This window comes from Balaenoptera musculus, chromosome 21 (assembly GCF_009873245.2).
Source record: "Balaenoptera musculus isolate JJ_BM4_2016_0621 chromosome 21, mBalMus1.pri.v3, whole genome shotgun sequence".
NCBI classification, from domain to species: domain Eukaryota; kingdom Metazoa; phylum Chordata; class Mammalia; order Artiodactyla; family Balaenopteridae; genus Balaenoptera; species Balaenoptera musculus.
The window spans coordinates 13554310-13580558 of NC_045805.1; the positions used below are offsets into that span (position 1 = coordinate 13554310).

The 26249-nt window shown below is 40.4% G+C and overlaps 1 protein-coding gene across 1 annotated transcript; it reads right to left on the reverse strand.

Annotated features, from left to right (window-relative positions):
• Positions 1-1152: 1152 nt before the first annotated feature.
• On the reverse strand, positions 1153-26173 carry CASP3 (caspase 3). The gene is made up of 7 exons (XM_036838741.1): positions 26070-26173; positions 12016-12083; positions 9824-9948; positions 6198-6326; positions 5692-5867; positions 5230-5350; positions 1153-3608 (listed from the first exon to the last, which is right to left on the reverse strand). Exons 2-7 carry the CDS (start codon positions 12066-12068, stop codon positions 3385-3387), a joined length of 828 nt encoding a protein of 275 aa, XP_036694636.1. The 5' UTR covers positions 12069-12083; positions 26070-26173; the 3' UTR covers positions 1153-3384.
• Positions 26174-26249: the final 76 nt, after the last annotated feature.

The window sequence follows — 26249 nt, forward strand, 5'->3', positions numbered from 1 at the left end:
AAAAAACCCAAAAAAACCAAAAAACAATGCTGAGGTGAATAATTGTGTATATACTTTTGTACATGTACGGGTGTATGGGTAGTTTGAGCTCCAAGGCCTGAGATTGACACTTCAAGAGTAAATAATCGGATATATATTGCTGGATTCTCCTCCACACACCGTTGTGCGCTCCCACCAACAGGGGATACATTTCCCCACAGCTCAGCCAACAGAATGTTGTCAAATGAGGTCTTTTGTCCGTCTGCTAGATGACAGATGACACCTTAGTTTAATCTGCATTTCTCTTGTGATGATTAAGATTTTCATCTGAGGTGTAAGGGACATTTGGTTTTTTTCTGTGAACTGTCTGTTCATGGCCCTTAGTCCATTTTTCTATTGGGTTCTTGTCCTTGGTATTTTTCTTTTTAATATTGAAGACTTCTTTATTTAGCAGAGATTAGAATGGGCTCTACTGTCAACATACTACAGAACTATAGCTTTAAAAGGGTCTTAAAGGAGTTATTCATGTCACCCTCTACTCCTTGGAAACAGGAATCCCCTAGTCCCATTTAGGAGAATTTTATTAGTTTTCTGACTTAAAAGTAATGTACATTCACTATAGAAATACTGGAAGAAATGTAAACCACTCATGTTTGCACTTTCTCATATTTCTTTTCTAAGTACATAAAACACAAAGGGGACTTCTTCCCCTGTCACAGCTCCTCTCCCAGAGCTGACCATCTGGGAACATCATAGGTTTTTTCCATCCCCCCCACCGCCCCAGTTCTTCCACCCACCCTCTGTTCGCCCTACTAAAAATTTATGGGTTGAAAATGATTAATTTCAGCAATATCCTTTATACTGTGCTACTCCCCATTCCTCAAAGCAAGGAAACAAACAAAAGTATGGTCATATTTAGGGGCTGTGATCTCTGCAAACTTAGTATCCTTCCTGGCACCATGGTAACTTTAGAAATGGTCTTCTGAGAGGGACCTGGGAGAAAAGGAAGGCTGCTTATCCTATTCGGTAACTGGCCACCATCTCAAAGTATTTGATTAAAGGGTCCTGTTGCATCTTCTCTGGCCCTTCCAAATCAAACGCTTGGTTAAAAATATTTTAATTTCAGTGAGTAGCACATCAGAAACAACAACAAGAAAAACTTGAATGTGATGGTAATTTTAAGTTAGAATTTATATTTGGAAATAAAAATTCATAATAACAAATTTTTTATAAAATTGTCACGCAGGAACACACTTTAAGATACTTCATTGACTTAGAAAAAGTTATAGACATAGCCAAAACAAATAGCTCCCATTTATAAATGTGAGTTCCTTTCTTGTAGCAAAAGAAAGCTCACGGGAAATGGGAGACTGAAAACCAGCGGGACACAGTGATGCAGGGACAGCCGAGCACCTCCTGAGCTAGGGGGCTCCTTGCCTGCTCCCCCCGGCTCGGGGCGGTGCTGCTGCTCCCCTCTGGCCTTCAGTTTCCCTGGGCACCAAAGGGGGGAAGACTGGATGACTGCTAACATCCTGGGTGCCATGGTCCTTTCATTCCAGAGAACCGTATATGATCATAACAGTATCATTCTCCTTTGATTATAAATGTCAACAAAATACCACTTAACATGCTCAAAAATTTTACCACAAAGAGTGCTATGATTTTTCCCATCCATGGCAAAGGATGGTTGAGGGCCCATATTATTAGGCCACACTCACCGCTTATATTGGAAAATGAGGAAATGCTAATGAAATTGCTTTTATGGGCTGACACTCATGGATGGCAGAAAGGGACATTCCAGAAGGAGTCCCGGATTTGCTCTTCAGGAGTACTTCAGCTCCCAAAGCTTGGTGGCCACGTGCACACGTGGCCACACCCATGTCTGCGTGCAGTCTGTCAAGGTCACTGAGCACTTGTTAACGCTGAAGGGGAATGAGAGACCTCAGGATTTTCCCCCAACAACACTCCGAGCCTCTTGTAAATCATACTCATATTCATACACTTAAGCATTAATTTACATACTTAATTTCTGACAGGCTGACAACTGCTGCAGCCCTTCTCCCCCTCGGTGTAAAGTGAGAAGTGAACTGTTATTCAGTGTATCCGGTACAGTGGTAATGGTGCTAGCTGTATTTTATATAATGTGCTATCTGCAGAAAGGCAGATAAGAATTTGATTTAACATCCAATTAAAAGCTGTCAAAAAAAAAAAAAGCTGTCATTGAAAAAATTGAAAAAAAAAAAGTGCTACAATTTTTATTATGACTCTCACCATCTTTTGAAAATTTCCGTTTCAGAAGTTTGATTTGGTTCAGTTTCTTGGAGCTTCTTGCCTGGGGAGCATCGTCCACGCACACCAGTACCTATGAAGATAATTAGCCAGCATTCCTTTTCCTGAAGCCGTAGTCTAGGGCTCTGCCTTCATCACATAGGCTGCGCTGTGTCCCTGTTCAGGCTCAAGCCATCTTCTACTTACGAGTGCCCAGCTGATTGACTTACTGTTTCTTCCTCACACCTCGCTGTGTATTCTGTAAGTTGTATTTTAGTATGTTCCTATAGAATTTCTTCAATTCACGCTGCTATCAGTGTGATCAAAGTTTGAGGTTTTGCATAAGGGCCCTTCAGCTATTCTGTGGGTATGCGAGGCCCAGCAGCTGGTGGGAAGAGTTGCATTTCAGCACCTTATAGTCCTAACTCTGTCTCCCTCTATTAATGTTGCATTTAACCTGAGAGAGTCAACTTAGTTTTCTTGCATATTCTCAAGTAAAACATTTAGTTCCTTTTTCAATACTAAAGATGATTTTTTCTTTTTTTTTTAAACAACAAAGACATGCTCGGGACAGACATCACAACACCATGTGCTCAGATGAGTGATGTAAAAATACCATTGTCTTGTCTCCAAATACTAATTCTAAGATCAAGGTCTTCAAGCATTTGACTGTGCACATGGACCACCAAGTTCGAGGATACATTATTCCACATCGTCATGTCTACAGTTTGACAAAAACCAGAACATGTTCTCTGAAACAAGAGCATTGTCAATATCACTGAAACACATTACAGCAATGTTTAAATTCTTCCATAATTCCTTGAAAATTTGTAGCACAGCATAATCACTTAAAACTTGCTAATTATGAGAGCTGTTAATTTACAATCATTTCCTCTCATAATGACTGTACCATTATCCATTTTTATTTATTCTTAATTAAATTCAATTTCAACTACCTGATTGTGTTTGAGGTAGCTTCACAGTAGTTTTATTGCTATGAAAGTGACATGTTTCCATGTATCAGCTGGGGGATTAGATTAGATTTAAATGAGAGAGGAAAATATGGTTTATCAGTCACACCATTTCCTCACTTGGCATACAGATTAAAAAAAAAAAAATCATCCATTTCTTCAGTGATTAAAAATACAGTTCTTTTGTGAGCATAGACACAATACAAGGAATCTGTTTCTTTGCATGAAAAGTAGAATCAGTGGAAAAGGACTCGAATTCTATTGCTACCTTGCGGTTAACACGAGTGAGGATATGCATGAGCTCAAGCTTGTGAGCGCACTGCTTCAGCACCGCACAAAGTGCCTGGATGAACCAGGATCCGTCCTTGGAGTTTCGCCAGGAATAGTAACCTACAAGGCAAAACGTAACCAAAATATCATGCCTATCCAGTGTCAGCTGATGTAGTAAATTACGACATAATCATGAAGGTAAAAACAAGCACAAACATCCATAGGTCTTATCAGCCATAAAAAGGAAATAATAAATAAATGACACCTTTGATTCCAGGGGAAAACAAAACAAAAACCAAATGGGTGCTTTATGTATACCTCTGCTTTGACAAGGAAAAGAGTTGTGGACTAACTTCACCACTGAGTTACTGAGAATTTTACTTCCTGGGCTTCCCTTCCAATAGGGAACAACAGGGTAACGTGCAGAAGATGCAAAAGCGAAGAAATAAAAAGGATCATTATAAGTAGCATCGTGTTGCAATCAGATTATTGGCTTATCCAAGAAATAACCTGCTTACATATGCACACACATTTGAGTGTCCTAAATTTGTCTACAGGGCATCTGAATAGAGTATAATAAACACATTATAGTATATTCAAAAGTCCAAAAAGGGGAAACAGTGTATTTATTGTTCTTTTCCCAGATTAACTATTGGATCCATTCCTTTTTTTCAGCTGTGCCGCGCGGCTTGTGGGACCTTAGTTCCCCGACCAGGGATCGAACCCGGGCCCGTGGCAGTGAAAGCACTGAGTCCTAACCACTGGACCGCCGGGGAATTCCCTGGATCCATTGCTTTTAATTTGAAATTACTTTATCTGGAAAGATGCCTGGAGGTTAAAAGAAATCACATTGACTATATTTTAAAATGTAATACTGTTTAAAAATACATTTGCCCTATATTTCCAAACTTTGCGACACCCTGAGTTAGTTGTATAAGTAAACAACTGTATGATCAATAAATATTTATTTATATGATGACGCGTATAATACAACCACAAAAAAGTGGAGGTTGATAACCTCTTCATAAATCATTTTTAACTCTATTTTCCCTCATTCCATTTCTACCTGCGCATATGCTATTCATGCTTATCCTTTCAATTTCCTATCTTCCAAAGAATTCCTGGAAAACGCAGTTCTCTCCTATTCCAGGAAGTGGGCAAAGCTCTGACTTGTCCTATGTTTTAATACAGTTTCCATGTGGTATCAAGTTCATGAATGACACTATGTAAGTATGCTTTCTTATAGATGCATATTTTCTAGCCCAACTTTGCTAAAGACTACTTTTTGAGACTTGCCTGTGGTTAAGGCACCCTAAAATACAGACAAGTTGGCTTTTTATGGATATCAGAATCATGGCAGCCTTTGGAACACACTCTCCGTTGTTTAAAATCTACATATAGGGCTTCCCTGGTGGCGCAGTGGTTGAGAGTCTGCCTGCCAATGCAGGGGACACGGGTTCGAGCCCTGGTCTGGGAAGATCCCACATGCCGTGGAGCGACTGGGCCCGTGAGCCACGATTACTGAGCCTGCGCGTCTGGAGCCTGTGCTCCGCAACGGGAGAGGCCGCGACAGTGAGAGGCCCGCGCACCGCGATGAAGAGTGGCCCCTGCTCGCCGCAACTGGAGAAAGCCCTCGCACAGAAACGAAGACCCAACACAAAACAAAAAAAAAAAAAAAAAAAATAAAAAAAAAAATAAAATAAAATCTACATATAATGTTCAGTATGTGTAAGTTCCTTACCAGGTGCTGTAGAATATGCATACAAGAAGTCTGCCTCAACGGGTATTTTCTGACAGGCCATATCATCCTCAACACCACTGTCTGTCTCAATACCACAGTCCAGTTCTGTGCCTCGGCAAGCCTAGAGGTTAGAAAATAAACATTTATTTAAAAAGTTAAAAAAAAAACGAAGAAAAAGAAACTAAACATTTATTTAAAAAAATATGTGTGTACATGCATCACTGTTATTTCTAAGAAATGCAAAGGCTCTGTAAAAATTGATGTTAATTATGCAGAATCCTTTTGCTAGAAGTCTAAAATTAAAATTTATTCTCTATCTCCTAAGTGGTAGTTTAAATAAACAAAAAACTAACAATAGTTCAGTAGCTTCAGGGAAAAAAATAAATTTTTTTGATAATCCACAGTTGAGTAAATTAATCCCTAATGAATCCTCAATAACCAAGTTGCTCAGTTATATATTACCTGAATAATGAAAAGTTTAGGTTTTCCAGTTAGACTTATACAACAATCCCCTCTGAAGAAACCTGCTAATTTTTTCAGATCGACAGGTCCATTTGTTCCAAAAATTTTTCCTTCCTCGCCATGGCTTAGAAGCACACAAATAAAACTGCTCCTTTTGCTATGATCTTCTTTAGAAACTGGGAAAACGTTTACAAACAAGAAAAACAAACAGAAAACCAATGCAATTTTATTCAACCATCTCATATGCACTGTATGGGAATAAGATGAAGAAACCTGAGAACAAAACTAAGAGATCGTGTAAACCCAACTTGGGGCAGAGCAACACACCTCAAACCACTCTAGGGAGTTGGTATGAATAACTTGTTTTACTTACATAAAATATATAGGGTAGGATTGTATACAGTTTAGTTCCACAATTCTCATGCTTTACTTTTATATGTGTATAATTACAGCTAGATTGTAACATAAACTGGACAACGAAGGTCATCCTGTTCATTATTTCTTACCACTGTACATTAATTCCAAAATTTCTTCACATGTAAGATCATTTTTATTCCTAACTTCATATTTCAAGTTCGTGAAGGTTTCCCAGAGGTTGGCTGCATCTACGTCTGTACCAGACCGACATGCCATCCCTTGAACAGAAAAAGTTACTTTTAGTTGCATTAAAAAAAAAACATTTGACTGAACCTGGTGGCGCAGTGGTTAAGAATCTGCCTGCCAATGCAGGGGATACGGGTTCGAGCCCTGGTCCGGGAAGCTCCCACATGCCACGGAGCAACTAAGTCTGTGCACCACAACTACTGAGCCTGCACTCTAGAGCCCGTGAACCACAACTACTGAGCCCACATGCTGCAACTACTGAAGCCCGCGTGCCTCGAGCCCATGCTCCGCAACAAGAGAAGCCACCGCCATGAGAAGCCCGCGCACCACAACTAGAGTAAGGTCGTGTGCAGCAATGAAGACCCAACGCAGCCAAAAATAAAAAATATATAAAAATAAATAAATTTTAAAAAAAAACATAAACTGCTTTGAAATGAACTATTCAGTGATTCACATAATCCACAGTAAACCCTTCCTTGCAAATGCTAAGAAAATTCAATATTCTGATCGTGGTGACACAAAGTCTCTTTCATTTCTTAGCATATAAGACACTTCATAACATAAACTGTTATAGTGCTACAGTCACAAAGACGTCTTTCACTGCTGCTTAGATAGTGAAAAACAAACTTAAATGCCTAACAAGAGAGGTTTGGTTAAATAAATTAAAAGTCATTTATATAATGGGATACTATATTGCCACTGAAATTTTGTAGACAAAATTTTGGTATGGGAAAATGGTCACTTAAAAAAAAAAGAATAGGATCCTACTTTAAAGAAAAAATTATAAGTATATATATATATATATATATATATATATATATATATATATATATATATATATATACACACCCACACCCACACCCACATACATATTGTACATACACAAACACACACATACCACCACACACACATATGTATCAATACACACCTCACAAACTCAGAGGAACTATTTCTTTGATTTCAAGTTCCCAACAATTCTAAGATACATTAGTACTTTCATAACACCTTTTCAGGAAAAACCCCACAAACCACTAGCCACTTTAGCACTGTTCATCAGGCATTCTGCTCTGTGTGGTCTCCATTAAGCCTTCTAACCACCATGAGACCGTTATCATGACTGGCTTCATTTGCACAGATGTGGGAGCACAGAGGAGTCCAGGAACTTGGACAAAGTACTGAAGCTGGTGTGCGGACTGTACCCAGGAGTCCTGGGCTTTCCTCATGCCTTTACAGCGCCTTCCACATACACGTGCGGATTGACTGAACAGTGAATTCAGATTTAAAAATCCTAAAGTGCTGCAGGGGGAGGGCACACATTGAGTAAACTTAACACATATGCACAGAAAAAAGACTAGATGTTTCCAGCTCCAAATTATTGTTGTTTATCTGAGTAGTGTCATTAGGAGTGATTTCAATTTTTCTTTTGCTACTCTGTAATTTCTGAAATGTATATTATGGCCATATATTATTTTTATAAAATTAAAGTAAGCTCATCAAGGTTTTGACATTGGAAAGGCTGAGGACGCCATGCAGCTGTGTGACAAGGTGACTGAATTCTGGTCCTGGTTTGTGAGCCACTTAGTAGTTGAACAGAAAATACCAGGCTGTCAGAGACGGTTGTGAGAAACTGACCTTCAAATTTCAAAGCAGAAAAGGGGCTCACTCTAAGGCTAAAGCCAGACTACAGGCCTAAGTATTTTTGGGGGGAGAGTAGAACAATTTCCCCCCCCCCCTTTAAAGATAAGTAAGTACTCGAGATGTACTAGAGAGACAACATACAACGTGATAAACATAATTAACACTGTTGTATGTTATATATGAAAGTTGTTAAGAGAGGAAATCCTAAGAGTTCTCATCACAAGGAAAAAAGCATTTTTCTAGCTCTTCAATGTTGTATCTGTTGGAGTTGATGGACGTTCACTAAACTTATTGTGATAATCATTTCATGATCTATGGAAGTCGAATCATTATGCTGTACACCTTAAACTTACAAGTGCTGTCTGTAAATTATATCTCAATAAAACTGGAAGGAAAAATAACTCCAGTAAGTTCAACAATGAAAAGTTCTATGGGACGAGGGCATTATAACTAGCAACGTGAGGCAGAATACCTAAAGGTTGAAGGTGGTATCTCAACTTAGAGCCGAAAGCAATACAAATGGTGCCGTTGAGGTTTAGACACTCATTTTCAATTACTTTTTCCTCACTCCTTATAATGAATCTAACATCAAATCCGGCTTATCTTTCCAGTGGAATCTGGCTTCTTTCCCTTTTCACCAGCACTCTGGTAGATAGCCTCCGAAACTGAATCAGCAGATTCTAGTTTCTTTAACTAAAATTAATTCTAATACGATTAATATGCAAATTCAAAGAATTATCACAGCACCAATTTAAAAATGAAAAATGAAGAAACAGCCAAAGTGTTCATTCATATGGTAAATTATGCAAGTCAAGTGAACGCTATATTTAGGGAATGGGATATTATATAATCATTAAAATAACAGATATGAAAATTATACAGCAACACAAAACACGCTTATATTACATTAAATGGAACAAGCAAAATACAATATTGCTTACTATTATGGATAAAATTAAGCTTTGAAAGAAACTGTCAAGGAAAAAATATCAAGTAATACAGTAAGATGTTAAATAGCTTTTTAGGATCGTGAGGGATTTTATTTTTTACATTCTCTTAAAAAAAAAAACCTCTGAAAGTATTATTAGATTCAAGCCATACATAGTATAGAGACTGAGAAGGGGATCTGGTGATCAGGCTATGGTGAACCTAACAGCAACTTCTACAGAGCGGTTGAGGTAGAAACAGAGAAAACAGGATCAAAGGGATGGAAAGAAGTGAAGATGGCAAGTTTAAAGTATGTGTTTTTAAGATTTAGGGAAGGAGACAAAAATCAGATCAAAGCTTAAGAGGCAGCAGGGTAAAAGAAAGGTCTCTTTAAGGGTGGGGAGTCTGCTTTTCAGGGGAAGAAGAGAAAGTCAACAATGAATGAAGGCACAGGTGAAGTGGCACAGAAAGTGGATTCAGAGCACCAATGCTGAGTCCCAGTTCTGCTACTAAATCATCTGTGGGACTCTGTGGAAGGATTTTTAACCTTTCGGCATCTAATGGTGGTTAGTTTTCAGGGTTGCTCTAAGAATTAAATAAGACAATTTCTGTGAGGTGCCTTGCACAGTTCCTGGAATGGAAAAATACTTCTACTTACTATTTGTTGAGATCCTTCCATTAACATGAAAGAGGGAGCAGGAAGATAAAGAAGCAAGGGTTACCCAGAAGTCAGGGCAGAAGAGATAAACATACAGATAGAAGAGGGAGAGATTTTGATGATGGGCAGAAGATTAAGAGTTCATGTTGAATTGTAGGACCCGTTGGGTCCTGCTCTATCTCTACTTCATGGCTATTCTGTGTCATTAGTTTACTAACTAATAACATCAATTCTGTTTTTATACTACACCAAATATAAATGGTACAAATACTTGTAAAGGATTAAAAACTATCTTATGATACATACCAGTACTTTCATGAAAGTTCTTATTATTAATTATTATACATAAACCCATTTCAGGATAATCCATTTTGTAACTATCATCCAAGGATATTCCAGAGTCCATTGATTTGCTTCCATGTAAGATCTTTCTGTTTGGAAATCAAACAACAGTTTACAAAGAGAGAAATGACTAATGCTGCTGTTCACATTAACACAACTTCTCTAACACATAAGGACAGTTAACATTTGTTGAATATAATATGCCAGGTTGTGTGCAACAGGCTTTCCCTCACTAAAATTTCACAAAAACCCATTTCACAGATGAGGAAGTGACCACTATGAGGCTGATGGTTATGCAGATACAGTGTCAGACCCAAGGCGGAAAGCATCTGTTGAACTTCAGAGTTCAGACTTTTAATCTCTATATTTTGCTTTCCTCTAAATTTTATTAAAATTTCATCAAATACATTTTATACGTAAATTTTTAAAAACTTTCTAAAATATTTTATCCTTCAAGGTAAGAGTGAAATCATAAAAATTACCCTGAAATGATAAGGAAATCAACAAAAGGCAACTATGACTCAAAACACAATATTGATCACAATTCCTAAATTGTTCCTTAAACCCTGTGCACTGAACAAACTAATAATTTATTGCTACATAGAATCACTGTTGTAAATAATTGAAAATACTCGTCTGAAGGTCACTTATCCAAAAACCTCTGTTATCTAGACCAGGGTCAATAAACTTTTCCTCAAAGCGCCAAATATTAAGGATTTTAGGCTGGCGGGCTGTACAGACTCTGTTGCAGCCCACTCCATCCAGCTGGTGGAAGTCACCCAGGACAATATGTAAGCGAATGGGTGTGGCTATGCTTCAATAAAACTTGACCAGAACAGGCTGCAAACCTGACCCTTGACCTGGACCAGGAATCAGGAAACAACAGCCAAACACTGATGCCTAACGTCCATGTACCCACACACTCAACCTGGGAATATTTCACGTTATATGCAATTCTAAAAATATTGTTGGAAAAGGATAGTAAATTACTAAATTTTAAAATGGTAAATTACGTTCTGTATGATAGGAAAAGGTAGGAAAATGTGTAAATCAGTTTAAAAGGGTTTAAAAAAAGGCAAGAAACCTCTAAAATGAGACTGCCTTTCAAAAGGTTAATTTCTAGGCAAATTCCTTTGCTAAACAAATATTGCAAAAATCTTTATTGGTAACCTGTTAATAGTTCTGCTGTAACAGTATTGTTTACTACTAAAATTAGTTAATAATTCCCTGGGTGGTCCAGAATAATAATACTGGACCCCAGAAATAAACTTTTAGAATTAAATGTACCACAGGAGATCCCAAATGGATAATAACAGACATGAATTAAGAGTGTTTGGGGGCTTCCCTGGCGGCGCAGTGGTTGAGAATCTGCCTGCCAATGCAGGGGACACGGGTTCGAGCCCTGGTCTGGGAAGATCCCACATGCCGCGGAGCAACTGGGCCCGTGAGCCACAACTACTGAGCCTGCGTGTCTGGAGCCTGTGCTCTGTAACAAGAGAGGCCGCGATAGTGAGAGGCCCGCGCTCCGCGATTAAGAGTGGCCCCCACTCGCCGCAACTAGAGAAAGCCCTCGCACAGAAACGAAGACCCAACACAGCCAAAAATAAATAAATAAATTAAAAAAAAAAAAAAAGAGTGTTTGAGTTCTATCTTTTCCCTTTCTCCACCTGCTGGTTATTGGAAGCATTAATGAGCAGAATATTCCAAAAAGGAAGACTGAGACAAAGGGTAAAAGATAATCTATAACCAGGCAATTCTTCCCCAGACTGAGAACTGGCATTTTATTTTAGCCTTAAAACTCATAAATAAACAAGAGGCCAAAAGACTCCCCCAAACACAAAACCTCTCATCCTGCACAGAGGTTCGGAAGGTGCATCTGCCTCTCCTGGGTCATCCTTCTTCTACGAGGGCAGGGTTTCTGACTACACGTCAGGCACCCTCCAACCTCCCCGCAGTTCCGTGAAAGTTTTATTTTAAGGAGGAGATTCAGAGAGGATAATTTAACATGTGTATAGACATGCAGCTGTCACATGAGGTAGGAAGTCATCTGGGCCTCTCTGGCTTGAAAGCCCATATTCTTTCTGCTTCCTCAAAGTTTGCTGTATTACATACACCCATCTTTCTCTGCTTGTATGAGATTCCATTTAAATACTCACGTCTCTGAAGTTTTAATGGATTTTGAATCCACTGAATTTTCATTGTTCTCCATGGATACTCCTATTAACTAGAATATAAAGAAAATAGATGTTAATCAAAATCAGTCATTATAAGATCACTGCATTAATTATTCCAATGATTATTTCTCTATGTTAATCAAAATCAGTCATTATAAGATCACTGCATTAATTATTCCAATGATTATTTCTCTAAATAAACACACTATATGGATATTTTCATATTAGCAGTACCATCACTCTCCCAGCTTCACCTCTACTGTTCAAGGCTTCTGTGAGTCAAACCTGAGAACAATCCTTTGTAAAGGTATGTATAAGGTCGCCCATTTCTCAATCTCTTTCGTTTTTAGTTGAGCTATGAAGTACACATAGTGCACAGATAGGAAGTGTGCAGCCTGATACACTTTTACATTTGGATACCCCACCAGATCAAGATACACACTGCAACTTGTTTCTATTACAACAGATCTGGTCATTGGTAAGAACTTTGCCTTCGAACTCAACACAGTTAAAACAAAAACCAAAAACGGTATACCTCACATAACACTATTCTACGATGCTTAGATTCCCAAGAGATTCAGCACCAGGAAGTTCCAAACCTCCATATAATCTTTACTCTTAAACTAGACATGAAAATCCCACTTTCTCATTTAAGGTGGTGGACCGGCTTTAGGAAACCTGGAAGTAAAAACTAAAGTTCCTCCTTTCATTCTTCTGTCAGACAATTCTGTTTACCTCCCACAGTGAGTGAGTCCTTCTAATCAAAGCAGCTCTCACTTACGGAGCATTTATTATACAGCAGGTACTGTGCTAGGCATCTTATCTTTTATTTTCCCAACAATCTGAAAAGTCAGGAAACCCAACTCCTAGTGATTAAGTGACTTTGTCCACAGACGCAAAGCTTAGTGATGGAGGCCCTCTTCTTCCCACTCTTCCCTACTGCCTCTGAAGAAGCCAGTTCCTTACTACCTGTCTGGAGTTCTACCATGTCTTCTCTAGCTTCCCCAAAGCAAAGGTACTTCATGTGGCCTCCCTAAATAAAGAATACAGAAAAACAAGGACAGAAAATTTTTCTCCAGCCTCTAGAAGTCCTGCCTATCTCAAAAATTCCAATCAAAATAGAACTTTTAACCTAACTCCCATGCTAAAATCAGACATCTTAAAAAGAATACACACCCCATCAACAGGTCTCACTCAACCACAAAAGCCTTTACAGAAAGTCCTAGGCTCCCTCCCCCTTTTTAAATTTAAATTTTTAAAATTGTGATAAAATATACATAAAATCTATCATTTTAACCATTTTTAAGTGTACAGTTCAGTGACATTAAGGACAGTCACAGTGTTGTATAAACATCACCACCATCCATTTCCAGAACTTTTTTATCTTCCCACACTTCCCCGTTACCAAAGTCCCCCCTTTTGAGGTCTCTTGAAAATTAAGGAGACATCTCTTCTCTTCTCCAAAGCTCAGTTCCTTCCTCCTCTGTCCCTAAGCACTGTGTGCACCTATCGTGGGGGAAGGTGGAGAAAAAAATATGGAGAGGAAGTGTCACCATTTTGGAACCACCGAAGGGGGTAGCGTTTCACCTTCTCTCAAAGTCAGTCTTTGCTGTGCATTTCTACAAAAGCTCTTTGCTTTTCTATCATCTTACTTCCTGCGGTTTTTCTAGAAATCTAAGGGAGGACACTGTGTACAACTGGGATGAAGCATCTTGCAGTCGATGAGCAAATACTTCGTGAGCACATGCTTTGTGCCAGGCGCCATTCTAGGCTCTAGGACAGAGTGGAAGACAAAATTCCTACCTTCAAGAAACTTTCATTCCAGAGAGGAAGAAGAATTACAGACTGATAAGATTTCAGATACTCATAGGGGCTATGAAGGAAATAAAATAGGGTAGAGTAATAGAGAGACTGGTAGTGTGAGCTACTTTAGCTGAGGAGGCTGGGAAAGCCAGCTCTGAGGTGACATTGACAGAAAGAGCTAAATGACATAGAGGCCACCCAGAGAGGCTGCCTTGCTGGGGAAAGGTCTGGCAAGTACAAAGGCCCTGAAAGAGTTTCGTGTATTCATGGTGCAGGAAAGAAAACCAGTTTGACTAGTGCGTGGAAAAGGAAGGGAAGGAGTGAAGGGAATTGAAGTGGGAAAGGCAAGATCATATAGGGCCTTAGGAGCCAAGAGGAGCTTTGATTCTATCCTTACTGCAAGAAGGAGAAACCACTGGAGTGCCTGAAGCACAGGAGGGACAGCATGCTTTAAAAAGATCACTCTAGCTGCTGAGTGGAGAATCCACTGCGGAAGCACAGAGGCCAATGAGAAGCCCTCTGGAATAGTCCCGGAAAGAGATGATAAAGTTCGGACTACAGTTAAATAGTGGATATAGGTAATTAAGAGTCTGGAACTCGGCGAGAGAGCAGGGCTGGAGATATACTGGGGCACCCTGATGATTAGAGGGTTACTGGAGGAAGTGGAGCCAGCAGGAGACTAAAGAGAAGTGAGTGAAACCGGGGGAAATCAGGTAGCTGGGGTGTACCAAAATATGCAGAAGTCTTCCAAAGAGTGTTCGATCATTTCAGATGTTGCTAAGAGGTCATTTCAGCTGAGGACAGAAGACCATTAGCTTTGGCAAGAAAGTTATGGGCATAGTGGGGATTGTCAGGAAAAATTGTCCCAGACTTGGAAATGGGCGAAAGAAATTACTGGATGTTATTTCAGGGTGGTACTAGGCATTGGCTAGAGAAAGCTTGGGGATTATCCGATTTTACAGGGTGTCTTTTGTTTTCATTTTAAGACTTTATTATTTTTAAAAAAATTTTTTTGGAGTATAGTTGATTTACAATGTTGTGTTAGTTTCAGGTGCACAGCAAAGTGAATCAGTTATACGTATACATATATCCATTCTTTTTTAGATTCTTTTCCCATATAGGCCATTACAGAGTATTGAGTAGAGTTCCCTGTGCTATACAGTAGGTCCTTATTAGTTGTCTATATATAGTAGTATATATATGTCAATCCCAATCTCCCATTTATCCCTCCCCTAACCCGTAACCATAAGTTTGTTTTCTATACCTGTGACTCTATTTCCGATTTGTAGATAAGTTCATTTGTATAGGGTGTCCTCTTTTGACTGACCTTCTCCTGACTAGGCTATTTTACAACTTTGTAGGAAGTTAAGCCACAAAAAATGGAAGCCGTGCAGATGATTCTTACTGATAGCAATGAAAACAAGTTTTGTCGTGTAATGACGTAACGGATTTGCCACTTGTAGAAAAGATGACCCTCCCAAATTACACTTTATTGCCCTATAGGGTATTAACCAGTTTTGCTTCTATTAGCAAATTCATTTCATTATACCCAACCATTTACATCTATGTTTATTGTTCAAAGTCTCCTTTGAACTGGTCCTAACAACGGACTGGTTCTATTATCAATTAATTGAATAAAATGTTTGACATATTTTATATTTACACAACAGTCAAGTTTCATACTTTTTGAAAAGTACACTTTAAAAGGATCAATGTTGCTGCAATGGGTTGAGGAGAAAATGGGAAAAGAAAAATGAGTAAAGACAACAAAAGTGAGTCAACATAGTTTTACCGTGAAGGGGCAAGGAGAGGGGATGGTAGCTGAAAGGGGACCAGGGGTAGAGGACATTCCTTGTTTGGCTTGGTTTTAAAGATGAGCCATTTAAAGCATGATTTTATGCTGATGAGAATGATCCATAGAAAGTGAGAAATTAATAAGGCAAGAGGAGAAAGAGAGCGAAGTTCTTGGAGGCATGAGGGGGGTCTGTGAATCTAGCTCACATATGGGGAGGTATTAGCCTCAGATAAGAACAAGTGAGGGCTCATCCACTATAATAACGCAAGGAAGACAAATTGTTTGGGCACAACGTATGAAGGCTGGCGAACTGGATGCAAGGAGGACGAGGCACTTCTCACGTGACGGCACCCATTTCCTCTCTGTTTAGAAGAGAGAACTTTGAGACAAAAATCCCCAAATGTCCTATCTATACCTTCATGAGTACTTATGCATGCATTTTACCAAGTAATACAAAAACTAATCATGCATACGTCTAGCAAAGCTGTGTGAGACAGGCATTCCCAGACATGAGTAGAAGGGACATAAATTGGTATCACCTCCCGAAACATGTCCCTCCCACACCCCTCAATAAAAGGCTTGACATCTGCTCTAGGAAACTTACACTTCTAAGAATGCAGCCTCAGGAAAAAACTCTAGGGATAAGGGAGAGGAGGGAAGGGGAAGGATATGTATTACTCATCAAAACATTGAAAATCTGTGCAGAGAAATAGTGAAGTCATGGTGTATCCAATACACTGGTTCTATAGTATCTTTACCTTTTAACCTGTTTATTAACAGTGGCTATCTCTGGGTGATGGCATCACTGGCAACTTAATTACTCCTTAATATTTTTCTATATTTTCTATAATGTCTACTTTTTTTAAGTTAGGAAACTGTAGTAAACATTATTTTATAAAATAATATCTTCCAACAATGGTAGACTATACCAACCAGTATTGTGTTAGCCAGTTTCAACTCTCAGCCCTGTTTCGAGAGCGATAAAAATAGTGGTACTTTACTACTATGAAAGCAGCAACCCTTCCTTGACTGCTGTGTACCACGTCCCAGTCTATCTGTCTTTCTCTTCTTCTTTCGTGTGTATAATAAACACATTAATAGGCACATGGAAATCTCAAACTTCCTTCAACCATAAATACAGAGGCCAACTTGCCCCAACGCAAGTCAAAATAATTATCCATCCGTGGTTGAAAAACAAAGTTGTTAACTTGACTAATTGAGAGAGTACAGGTTGGCTAACAATTCTGGAAATGCAGGCAGATACATAATAAATGGCTTACTGATATTATTATATTATAATCCATGAGAAAATAGTGTTATTTATGTTTCAAGACTTTCTGGCCAGCCTGTGGAAAATCTGGAGTGAAAACACAGTGGGATGGGAAAAAAGACTTAATAAAATTTCTGAAGGTGAACCCAGAGCCCCTGCCAGTGTCTTTCTGGCCCCAGGGTTTTGCCTCAAATTGGCGCTTCGAATGAGTTTGCCAAATGTAGGGTGCACAGTAGCTGTTCAGGAACCCCTAAAGGCTGCTATGTTCCCACCAATGATCAAGGGCATAAGACGTCTTACCAAACACTTCTGCAACAGCGCAGTGATTCTTGGACTGAAATACTAACTTCTAACAATCTTTTATTTCTTGCCAACAATAAAGCTGTGGGACAAGGCGATTCTATCCTTAAGACCGGTAATAGAAGGTTTAGATTTAAACAGTGGCAAGCTTTCCAGAATTTTAAAATACAGTTGACTCTTGAACAACTCAGGTTTGAACTCTACAGGTCCACTTACACATGGATTTTTTTTTTTAAACACGTGGCTTTTTAAAAATAGCAAATACTACATCACTACACCATCTGAGGTTAGCTGAATCCATGGATACAGAACCATGGCTGTGGAGTGCCAACTAAAAATTATACACTCAGATTTTCGACTATAGGGAGGGTCCCCTAACCCCTCGTTGTTCAAGAGTCAATTGCATTTGGCTTCTTGGTTCATACCAGGGTTAAGATGTAACCTAAATATAAGGTGACTTTCAAGTAGTCATTTCCTTTTCATACATTTAATCAACTTTCTTTAACCAAATCATTTTTAAAAGTTAAAAACGTTTCAGCCTGATTAGCCTTAATACAAGTACTTGTAATTAATAATTTCCAATATTAGACATCAAACAGACAATTTTGTTTCAGAAGGTACTTGATGGCTGAAAGAAAAAAAAATCTGAATTTTTAAAGACTAGTATTTAAAACAGTTTCTCTGATAAGGATTTCTCAGGAACAAATACTATGATGTATTTTGTTCCCTTTGTGTGTGTTTTTTTTTTTTTTTTTTACCAATGACGACTTTATGAAGTCATGTGTCAGGGTCAACAAACTCACACTTTTACATAAACAAGAAATAAACCCCTTCCTTTAAAGTCTTTCACAGAATCATACCTGATCCACCATGCCAGAATTAATCTCTTCCACCTATATATTTACTTAGCATGTAATTAGAACCCTTCTTGTATTTTCATTTTATCCTGTTTTGGATTGGTTTTTTTTAAAGATTTATTTATTTATTTATTTTTGGCTGCACTGGGTCTTCGTTGCTGCACACGGGCTTTCTCTAGTTGCGGTGAGCAGGGGCTACTCTTCATTGCAGCGCATGGGCTTCTCATTGCGGTGGCTTCTCTTCCTGCGGAGCACGGGCTCTAGGCCCTTGGACTTCAGTAGTTGTGGTGCACAGGCCTAGGTGCTCCGTGACATGTGGGATCTTCCCAGACCAGGGCTTGAACCCGTGTCCCTTGCATTGGCAGGCGGATTCTTAACCACTGTGCCACCAGGGAAGTCCTGGATTGCTTTTTATGTGTGTGTATTTGTTACTCTCATAACACTATGACACAGTGATGGTTTTTCCTCTTTCAATTCCACCAATCAGCAACTAGCATGCTATATTCCAGTCCCACTGGATTCTTTGAACGGTTTAAAAATAATTTTCTCTCAGGGTCTTCACATTTGCTATTCCCACTACCCAGAATACTAGTCTCACTGATGTATTATGTTATACAATATTATACAATATGACTTATTTCGCTCAGGTCTCTATTGAAAGGTCACCTCTCCCAGATGTCTTCCCTCATCCTATTTCACTTTCTTTACTCTGCTGATATGCAATCAACAAGGATCCTGGAGCAGAAATCTTGAGGAATTGCTGAGACAGAAAGTAGGAAATATCAGGGAAAGATTCCTGAGGTGATGGGAATGATTTTGGGAAACTGAGCTGAGAGAACATAGGTAGAAGTGGAAGGAAGGAGAATTTTAGGGTCATCTCTTGGTGAGCTGCATTTGGAGCAGTTGAGGGATTGTCCCTTTTTTTTCTTATGGTTGGCTGAATAGTGAGTAGTCAGAGTATTTCCCCACAGGTTTTAAGGAAAAAAAGTGTACATTGAAACCTGGTAAACAGAGTACCCACATTAGCAAATAACACAAACTGGAGTTTGGCATCCAACTTGTTTGCCAAACCCAACTGATTTGGCACCTAAACTCCGAAGATAAGTCCAGCCATTCCAGTGTCCCATCACAAGCAACACAGGCAGACAGAAAAAGAGAATAACCAAGAATAATTGACTGTTCAAGAAAAACTGACACCATGAAAGAGACACCAAACTCAACAAAAATATTAAAACAAACAGAAAAAGAAGTAATTATGAGTTTTTCTGAGGCTACTGTGTGTAATTTAAAAACTAGAAACACTGGAAATCAGCGAGAAGGCAGATAATGACTAGAACAAAAAAGTCATTGCTCAGTTTTGGGTTTCAAAAGAGATTTAAATTCCAAGACTGAGACAATGGTTTGAAAGCCAAACATATTTGACTTTAGTTGAAAGAAAAGGTTGTCTGCTGCCAGTGTCCTTGTCCTCACGGTGAGACACAGCCGCCCCCCGCCTCTGCAGGAGACCCTCCACCACTAGCAGGTAGGTCTGGCTCAGTCTCCTCTGGGGTCACTGCTCCTTCCCCTGGGTCCCCATGCGAACACTACTTTGTGTGTGCCCTCCAAGAGTGGAGTCTCTGTTTCCCCCAGTCCTGTCAGCTGACCTTCATATACTACTAAAAATTTATGTAATGAGAAATAAAATCCTCACGGCATCAGACTTGCGCACATTTGCTTTCTGCTTGTCACCACCTGCTTTTCCCACATGAAAGCACCAAATCCACACACTTGGGAGCAGAGCTTTGGTTCCTGCAGAGCTTACTTAAGAGTTACACTCAGCATTACCTCACCTCCATTAGCTAATGCCTGGCTGAATATAAGTTATTCTGGACATGGTGATCTCATCTCAGAAGGATAAAAAAAATTGTCCCCCAAGGGAAAAAGTGCCCTATATGATGATGAGAGTTTAAGTTCTTAGAACACTTTCGTTTGACAAAACACAAATAGGAAAATATACAATAGGGGCTTAAAAAATATATTTTGTGTGTGTGTGTGTATACATTTTATATATATATATATATATATATGATGAATTACTACTCGGCCAGAAAAAAGAATGAAATTTTCAATAAATCCATAGAAACAGAAAGTAAATTAGTGGCTGCCTAAGTTTAGGGGTTTGGATAGAGATTGGGGATGACTGCTAATGGTTATGAGGTTTCTTTTGGGGTGATAAAAATGTTCTAAAATTGGTTGTGGTGATGGATACATTATCCTGTGAATATACTAAAAACCATTGAATTCTATAGTTTAAATTGATAAACTGTGTAGTATGTGAATTATGTCTCAATAAAGCTATTTAAAACGTAAAAAAAGATAATAATAAAAATAACAAATATATTGTAGCCCCGCAATGGACTTAACACTAATTGTTTCTTACTGTACTGAGTATGTAATTCCTTCCATCAATTCAGGATGCTGATGATAATAAATTTCTAAACATATATTGGATCCCAGAGAAGTTCTAAGTAGATAAATTGACATTAGATGGCAACCTGGAACCTGGGTCTTAGAATCAGGTCTCTGAGTTCCTAGATCCCTTTAATACTTGCCACTGAAGCTACAACAGTCAGATTTTTCAAAAGTTAAAAAATGTTGTCAGTACAAATTTACTGTCACTCTAAAATACATAAGCATTTCAGGCTGTGTTTTCCTAAAGTGAAAAGTTGCAATGATTTCCCAGTTTTTATTGTGGTTTGCCAACTAAAGGGACCGTTGCATAATGCAATAATGAAGTTAAGCAGAATAAATTATCTACAGAGTTCAAAGAGAGGAATAAAAATTAATTTCTAAAATTGAAATTTCTATATGAAGTTACAAAGTATCAACATTATAGGAAAAAACACCCAACAACAACCTGTTATTAAAAATGGCTTGAGGACTTCCCTGGTGGTGCAGTGGTTAAGAATCTGCCTGCCAATGCAGGGGACAGAGGTTCGAGCCCTGGTCTGGGAAGATCCCACATGCCGCGGAGCAACTAAGCCCATGCGCCACAACTACTGAGACTGCGTCTAGAGCCCACAAACCACAACTACTGAGCCTGCGTGCCACAACTACTGAAGCCCATGCGCCTAGAGCCCGTGCTCCACAACAAGAGAAGCCACCGCAATGAGAAGCCCGCGCACCACAACGAAGAGTAGCCCTGCTCGCCACAACTAGAGAAAGCCCATGCTCAGCAACAAAGACCCAACGCAGCCACAAATAAATAAATAAATAAATTTATTTATTTTTTTTAAATGGCTTGAAAGTTGTGTCTATAGTAGAGATTTCAAAATGAGATATTAAATTAGGATAACCAGTTTAAGTTATTCCTACTTAGTTAACCTGTCACCCATCAGTGGGTTGTTCTTGGTGCCTGTCCTATAAGGAAACTGAGGTAAGGTCTAAAACCTGGTCTTTGCCCTACCAAACGGGTTTTAAATCTCAAAATGAGACATAAGAACCAACATCACTCACTTCTGAATCATCTCCACAAATACAAGTATCTTCAAAAAAATTATAAGTAAAAATTTACCAAAACAGGTAGCCAAAGAAAAGCCCAAAGAATCATAACACAATATGCGACTTGAGTGTTGTGTACTAACAGGTCCTCTTACTGTTGGCTAATAGGGGCTAGACTCTGAGCTAAAAGGTACATTTATCTATGCATGTATTCATTATTTACGTATTTCTAGTTAGTCCTTCCAACGATGTTTTGAGGCATAATGAGATTTCCATTTTATAGTTCAGTTGACTGAGGCTGAAAGCAGTTAAGTAACTTTTAAATGGCAGAACCTGGATTCAAACTCAGATCTGTCAGCTTCCCACACTTCTACATGGCTTAGTTCTACGTAGGAGGGGTAATGCTATCAATAATTTCAAGAAAGGGAACAAAAATCCATAACCTAGAAACACTAAGATGAGAGAGGAAGCATACAAAACCATGATAGAAACTGACTGCAAGGACAGTGAAATAGTATAAAGTGCACTCACTCCAACTCACGAAGAAACCAGGAATGATGTTTATGGTGTATGGGGTGCCACTGGGTAATTTACTTCTAAAAGTAAAATTACTCACAAAATATGAATAACTTTCATATTAAGCATTTAGGATGTCATTAAGACACTTTTTTCTATGTCTCTATTTGCCTCTAAAGGAGAGGTGAAGCCTTTTCACTATGACCTGTGGGGAGATTATTCAGTCCTCCCTCAGTATCCATGGAAGATTGGTTCTAGGACACCCCCCTTGCTCCTCCTTCCAGGGATACCAAAATCTGCAGATGCTCAAGTCCTTTATGTACAATGGTGTAGGAGAATTGGCCCTCCATATCTGGTTAAGAACCTACAGACAAGGAGGGTGGCCCATACTTCGGCCAAAGAACTTGAAAAACATCAGGATTATATTTATTACCAATTAGAGAGGACAAAGTCTCAAAAGCAGTCGTGTTTCCAGATTTGGTAAGTGAAACAGAAAGAAGAAAATACTTTTTTCACAACAGTTTGGATAAGAGGAGATTTCTGCTGTGACGTACTAGAGGTTTTATTGAAATCATTTCCCATCTGGTCCCTGCATTTCTTTGGGAAGAGTCACCAAACTGGATATTGTCATTGGGCCTGGTAAAAGTCAGACTTTTAATATTTATTTTGTAATAAAGGCGGAATCTCACACATGGCAAGTAAAATTAAATACAGAAGAAACTTAAATAAGTTCAGTTGTGCTACACAAACAAAACCATTCTTTCTTTTTCTCTGGCAAGGACCACACCACCAGGAAGACACAGACAGGAGGGCTTCCCCACTACTCAAAGCCACAAGCCAGAAAGGACACAATGCTTACTAAGTGCAAGGGGCCCGTTTCCCCTCACCTGAAGTCTTGTCCTAAGATGGTATCTCTGGAGGGGCAGAAGGAGAAATGGGAAAGTCCTTGCAGACCTAAATATTGTGTTATGAAATAAATGTAGAATGAAGGATCTTGGATGCCTTTTATAAAAACTATAGATAACCTGTAAGGCCTCCTCCCTCCCACTGAGAGTCACTCCTCTGTAGAAGTGATTCAGTTTTACAACCACCTGCCAGAGAAGGTCTGAAACTGCGAAAAGCCAGGGTCAGTAGTATTTATTTATTTGTCATTTGTGCCATAACAATTGACTGAACACCAACTGTGTGCAGTCGTAAACCCTGAGTGTTTGAAGTAGTGGAGACCAAGATTCTACCCCTATGTGTGACTTGCACCAGAGCTCACTGTATTCAAAAGTGGCTCAACAAGACAGATGCCAGTGTTCAGTACAAAATAGGTAACTTTATTTTATTCTACCCTAATGCAGAAACTCCATAAGCAACTTGAAGATCAAAACAGGCAGAGAATTAACAACATTACTTAGAGATTTACAAGGCACTGTCACAGACATTATCTCATTTTATCCCTATAATAACCCTGCGAGGTATGTATATTACTCCTGCCTAATTTATGGATGAAATAGAAAGTGTTGCCCTTGGGATGTGGCCTCGGGTCCTATGACAGCAGCGTACCTATCCCCCTCCATTACATTTGTATTTGTTAAATGTGTACACAACAGTATCTAACAGTCTAAGAATTCCACATCTTTTTTTTAGATCCAACACCACTGCTTCCCATCTTTGAGACAGAGCCTAAGGAACTATCTGATACTAGGCACCAGAACTGACCTAATGCCATTCATGAAACTGAAGACTGCTTTCCAGCATCAGAAGGGGGATGAAGCAATAGGAGATTGTGTTAAATTGGATTTGAAAGCAAAACTGAAAAAAAGCATTATAATTGCCTCTATCAGATGTCAGTCTCTTAAAATCACAGGAGGTAAGACTTTTTTTTCAGGAAAGCAAAAGCAAATCTGATGTAATTGGATACAATGTTTCACTTCATTCTTACTAGGAACAGGTTTTATTGCTACACTCCAATAAACTGTTCATTCCTTCATTCATTAAAACACATTCTAACTTTCAAAAGCCTCCACTGCAAAAGCACAAAGCAAAACCATCAGGTTGGGATAGGGGTGATTTAAGCTTTGTATTTCATTCTTAGAGATCACATAACCACAATGCATTCAAAGTGGCTGAGCGCATTTTGACACAGGCTGGTCTATGCAGCTTGCTTAGCACCTCCTAATACGATCCTGCATACACACATTGTTACAGCAACTCTGCATTTCACCTCTACCATTCCTTTCTAGTCCGCATCATTTAATTATAATTTGCTAAGCAACCTTAAAATAGTTTTTTTTTTCTACAGAGGGCATAATTATTAAAAAGCATAATACTGTAGTATTGGCATTCATTTGTGCCAGGCCCCAAATATGGGGAAAGACAATACGGAACAAGATAACGAGAAAAACACAGTTCCTTGTGGAATTTGCTTAGGAGCTAATAGGGGAGAGTGTAAAAATAAGCAACTGTAAAGGATATGACACTTTCCTCTTAGGATGAGACGGATGTCAAAGGAACACATAATAGATAGACTTAACCTTGAAATGTTTAATGAGAACAGAAACATAAATAGGAGTTCCTCAAGCAAGTGTGTGGTGACGGGAAGAGAGAGGTAATGCAAGAGTGTTTGTTCCAGGCAGAGAACAGTTAGTGTTAAGATCAGCATGGCTGTGCAGAAAGTGAAACGGTGCCATAATGCAAGATAAGGCAGGGGAAGGGGACCACGGAGCCAACCTATGCTTGGCTTTGTTAACCGTGTTAAGGGACTGGGTTATCCTATGACCAAGGGAACAGCTTTCTGGATTTTTATTCTGTAAAGATCCCTCAGCCTGTGCTATAAAGAACGGACTGGAGAGGGGCCCAGAGGGGCCTCCTGTAGGCAGGTAAGAGCTTAGGGTGGCTTAGATCTGAGATGGAGAGAAGGGGACCAGATCCAGCGGATATTTAGGAGGGCCGGGAGGCTTCGTGGCTAACTGGAGGAGCCAGGAGAGGAAGCTGACAAGGTTGCTTCCCAGTTTCCTGGCTTGGGAGCCACTTATTGAGAACTGGGAAACAGGCAGCTGCCTTGGGAAGTAAGGCTTGAGAGCACAGCCACTGAAAACAAGAGTGACTAACATGCGCTGAGGGGATTTCAAAGCCTAAGGGATTTGGGCCATGGATACACAGTCACCCGCAGGAGCTGGAAGGATGCATGGAGGCCTTCAGGTCTGAAAGCGAATAGGAGTTTAATACTTGAAACTACCTCTTTGGAAAGCGGAGTCACCCGTCAACCTGATAAAATCTAGACAAAGAAGGCAGCAGAGACCAAATCCTCACCAGCAATGGGAGGATAAGCCCTGAGGGCCAGAGCCCTTAGGACAGAACCAGCCCGCCTCCTGCCCTCAGGTCATCTTTTCTCCGCGCCCAGCCTCCTCACCTCCTTCCCGATTAAAATTTCAGCCTTCGATCCCCGCTGCCTCCAGCTCCCGGGTCCGACCTCCTAACCCCCGGCCTCAGCGCCCCCGCCTGGGCCTCCCGCGCCTCTCCTCCCCCGGCTCAGCGACCCGTGTCAAGCCTCCTGCTACCAGGCTTCAGCGAGCCGACCCGGGTCTCCCGACACCCCCCATTCTCGGCCCGGCCACCTGTCCCCCGGGCTCGGCGTCTCCGGCTGGGTCTCCGCTCCCCAGCCTCCCGCTGTCCGCCCTCCACCTCCCACGCGGGTCTCCCACCACCCCCGTCCCAGCCTCTCGATCCTCGGTCCGGCTCCCCCGTCCCCCAGGCTCGGCGTCTCCAGCCGGATCTCCACTCCGCGGCCCGGCCTCCCGTCCCCGGGCTGGGTCTCTCGATCTGCGGGCTTCAGGGCTCGTCCCCGCCCCCGTTGTCGCGCCAAAACAAAGGATCCGCCGTCCGGACCAGGCCCGTCTCCTCCGTCTCCCCGGGGCCGCTGCAGGCCGGTGCAGGCCCCCGGGGCAGGCGCTGAGCTTGGGAGAGAGGAGGGAACCAGCCCAGGGCCTATGGCACCAAAGCGAGAAGCGTCGAGGGCATATCTCACCTCTCAGCCCACACGCCGCAGCCACCGGCTCGCTCTGCTGGGCTCGATTACTGCTCTGCTTCCGCCGCAGCCGCGCTCAGAGGTAGGCGCCCGAGCAGGCCCCGCCCCGCTCTGGCCCCACCCCGGCCCCGCCCCTCAGCTCTGCGAGCTCCGCGACGCGCCGACACGTCCATCAGGCCC

What these genes read in the sequence shown, in the direction of transcription:
- CASP3 (XM_036838741.1), bottom strand. Translation starts at nt 12,068, where the DNA reads ATGGAGAACAATGAAAATTCAGTGGATTCAAAATCCATTAAAACTTCA. An exon ending in GAACTTTCATGAAAGTACTG is followed by an intron (nt 6,327 to 9,823) that starts GTATGTATCATA and finishes TTTCTGTTCAAG; the next exon opens with GGATGGCATGTCGGTCTGGT. An exon ending in TTTGGAATTAATGTACAGTG is followed by an intron (nt 5,868 to 6,197) that starts GTAAGAAATAAT and finishes ACGTTTTCCCAG; the next exon opens with TTTCTAAAGAAGATCATAGC.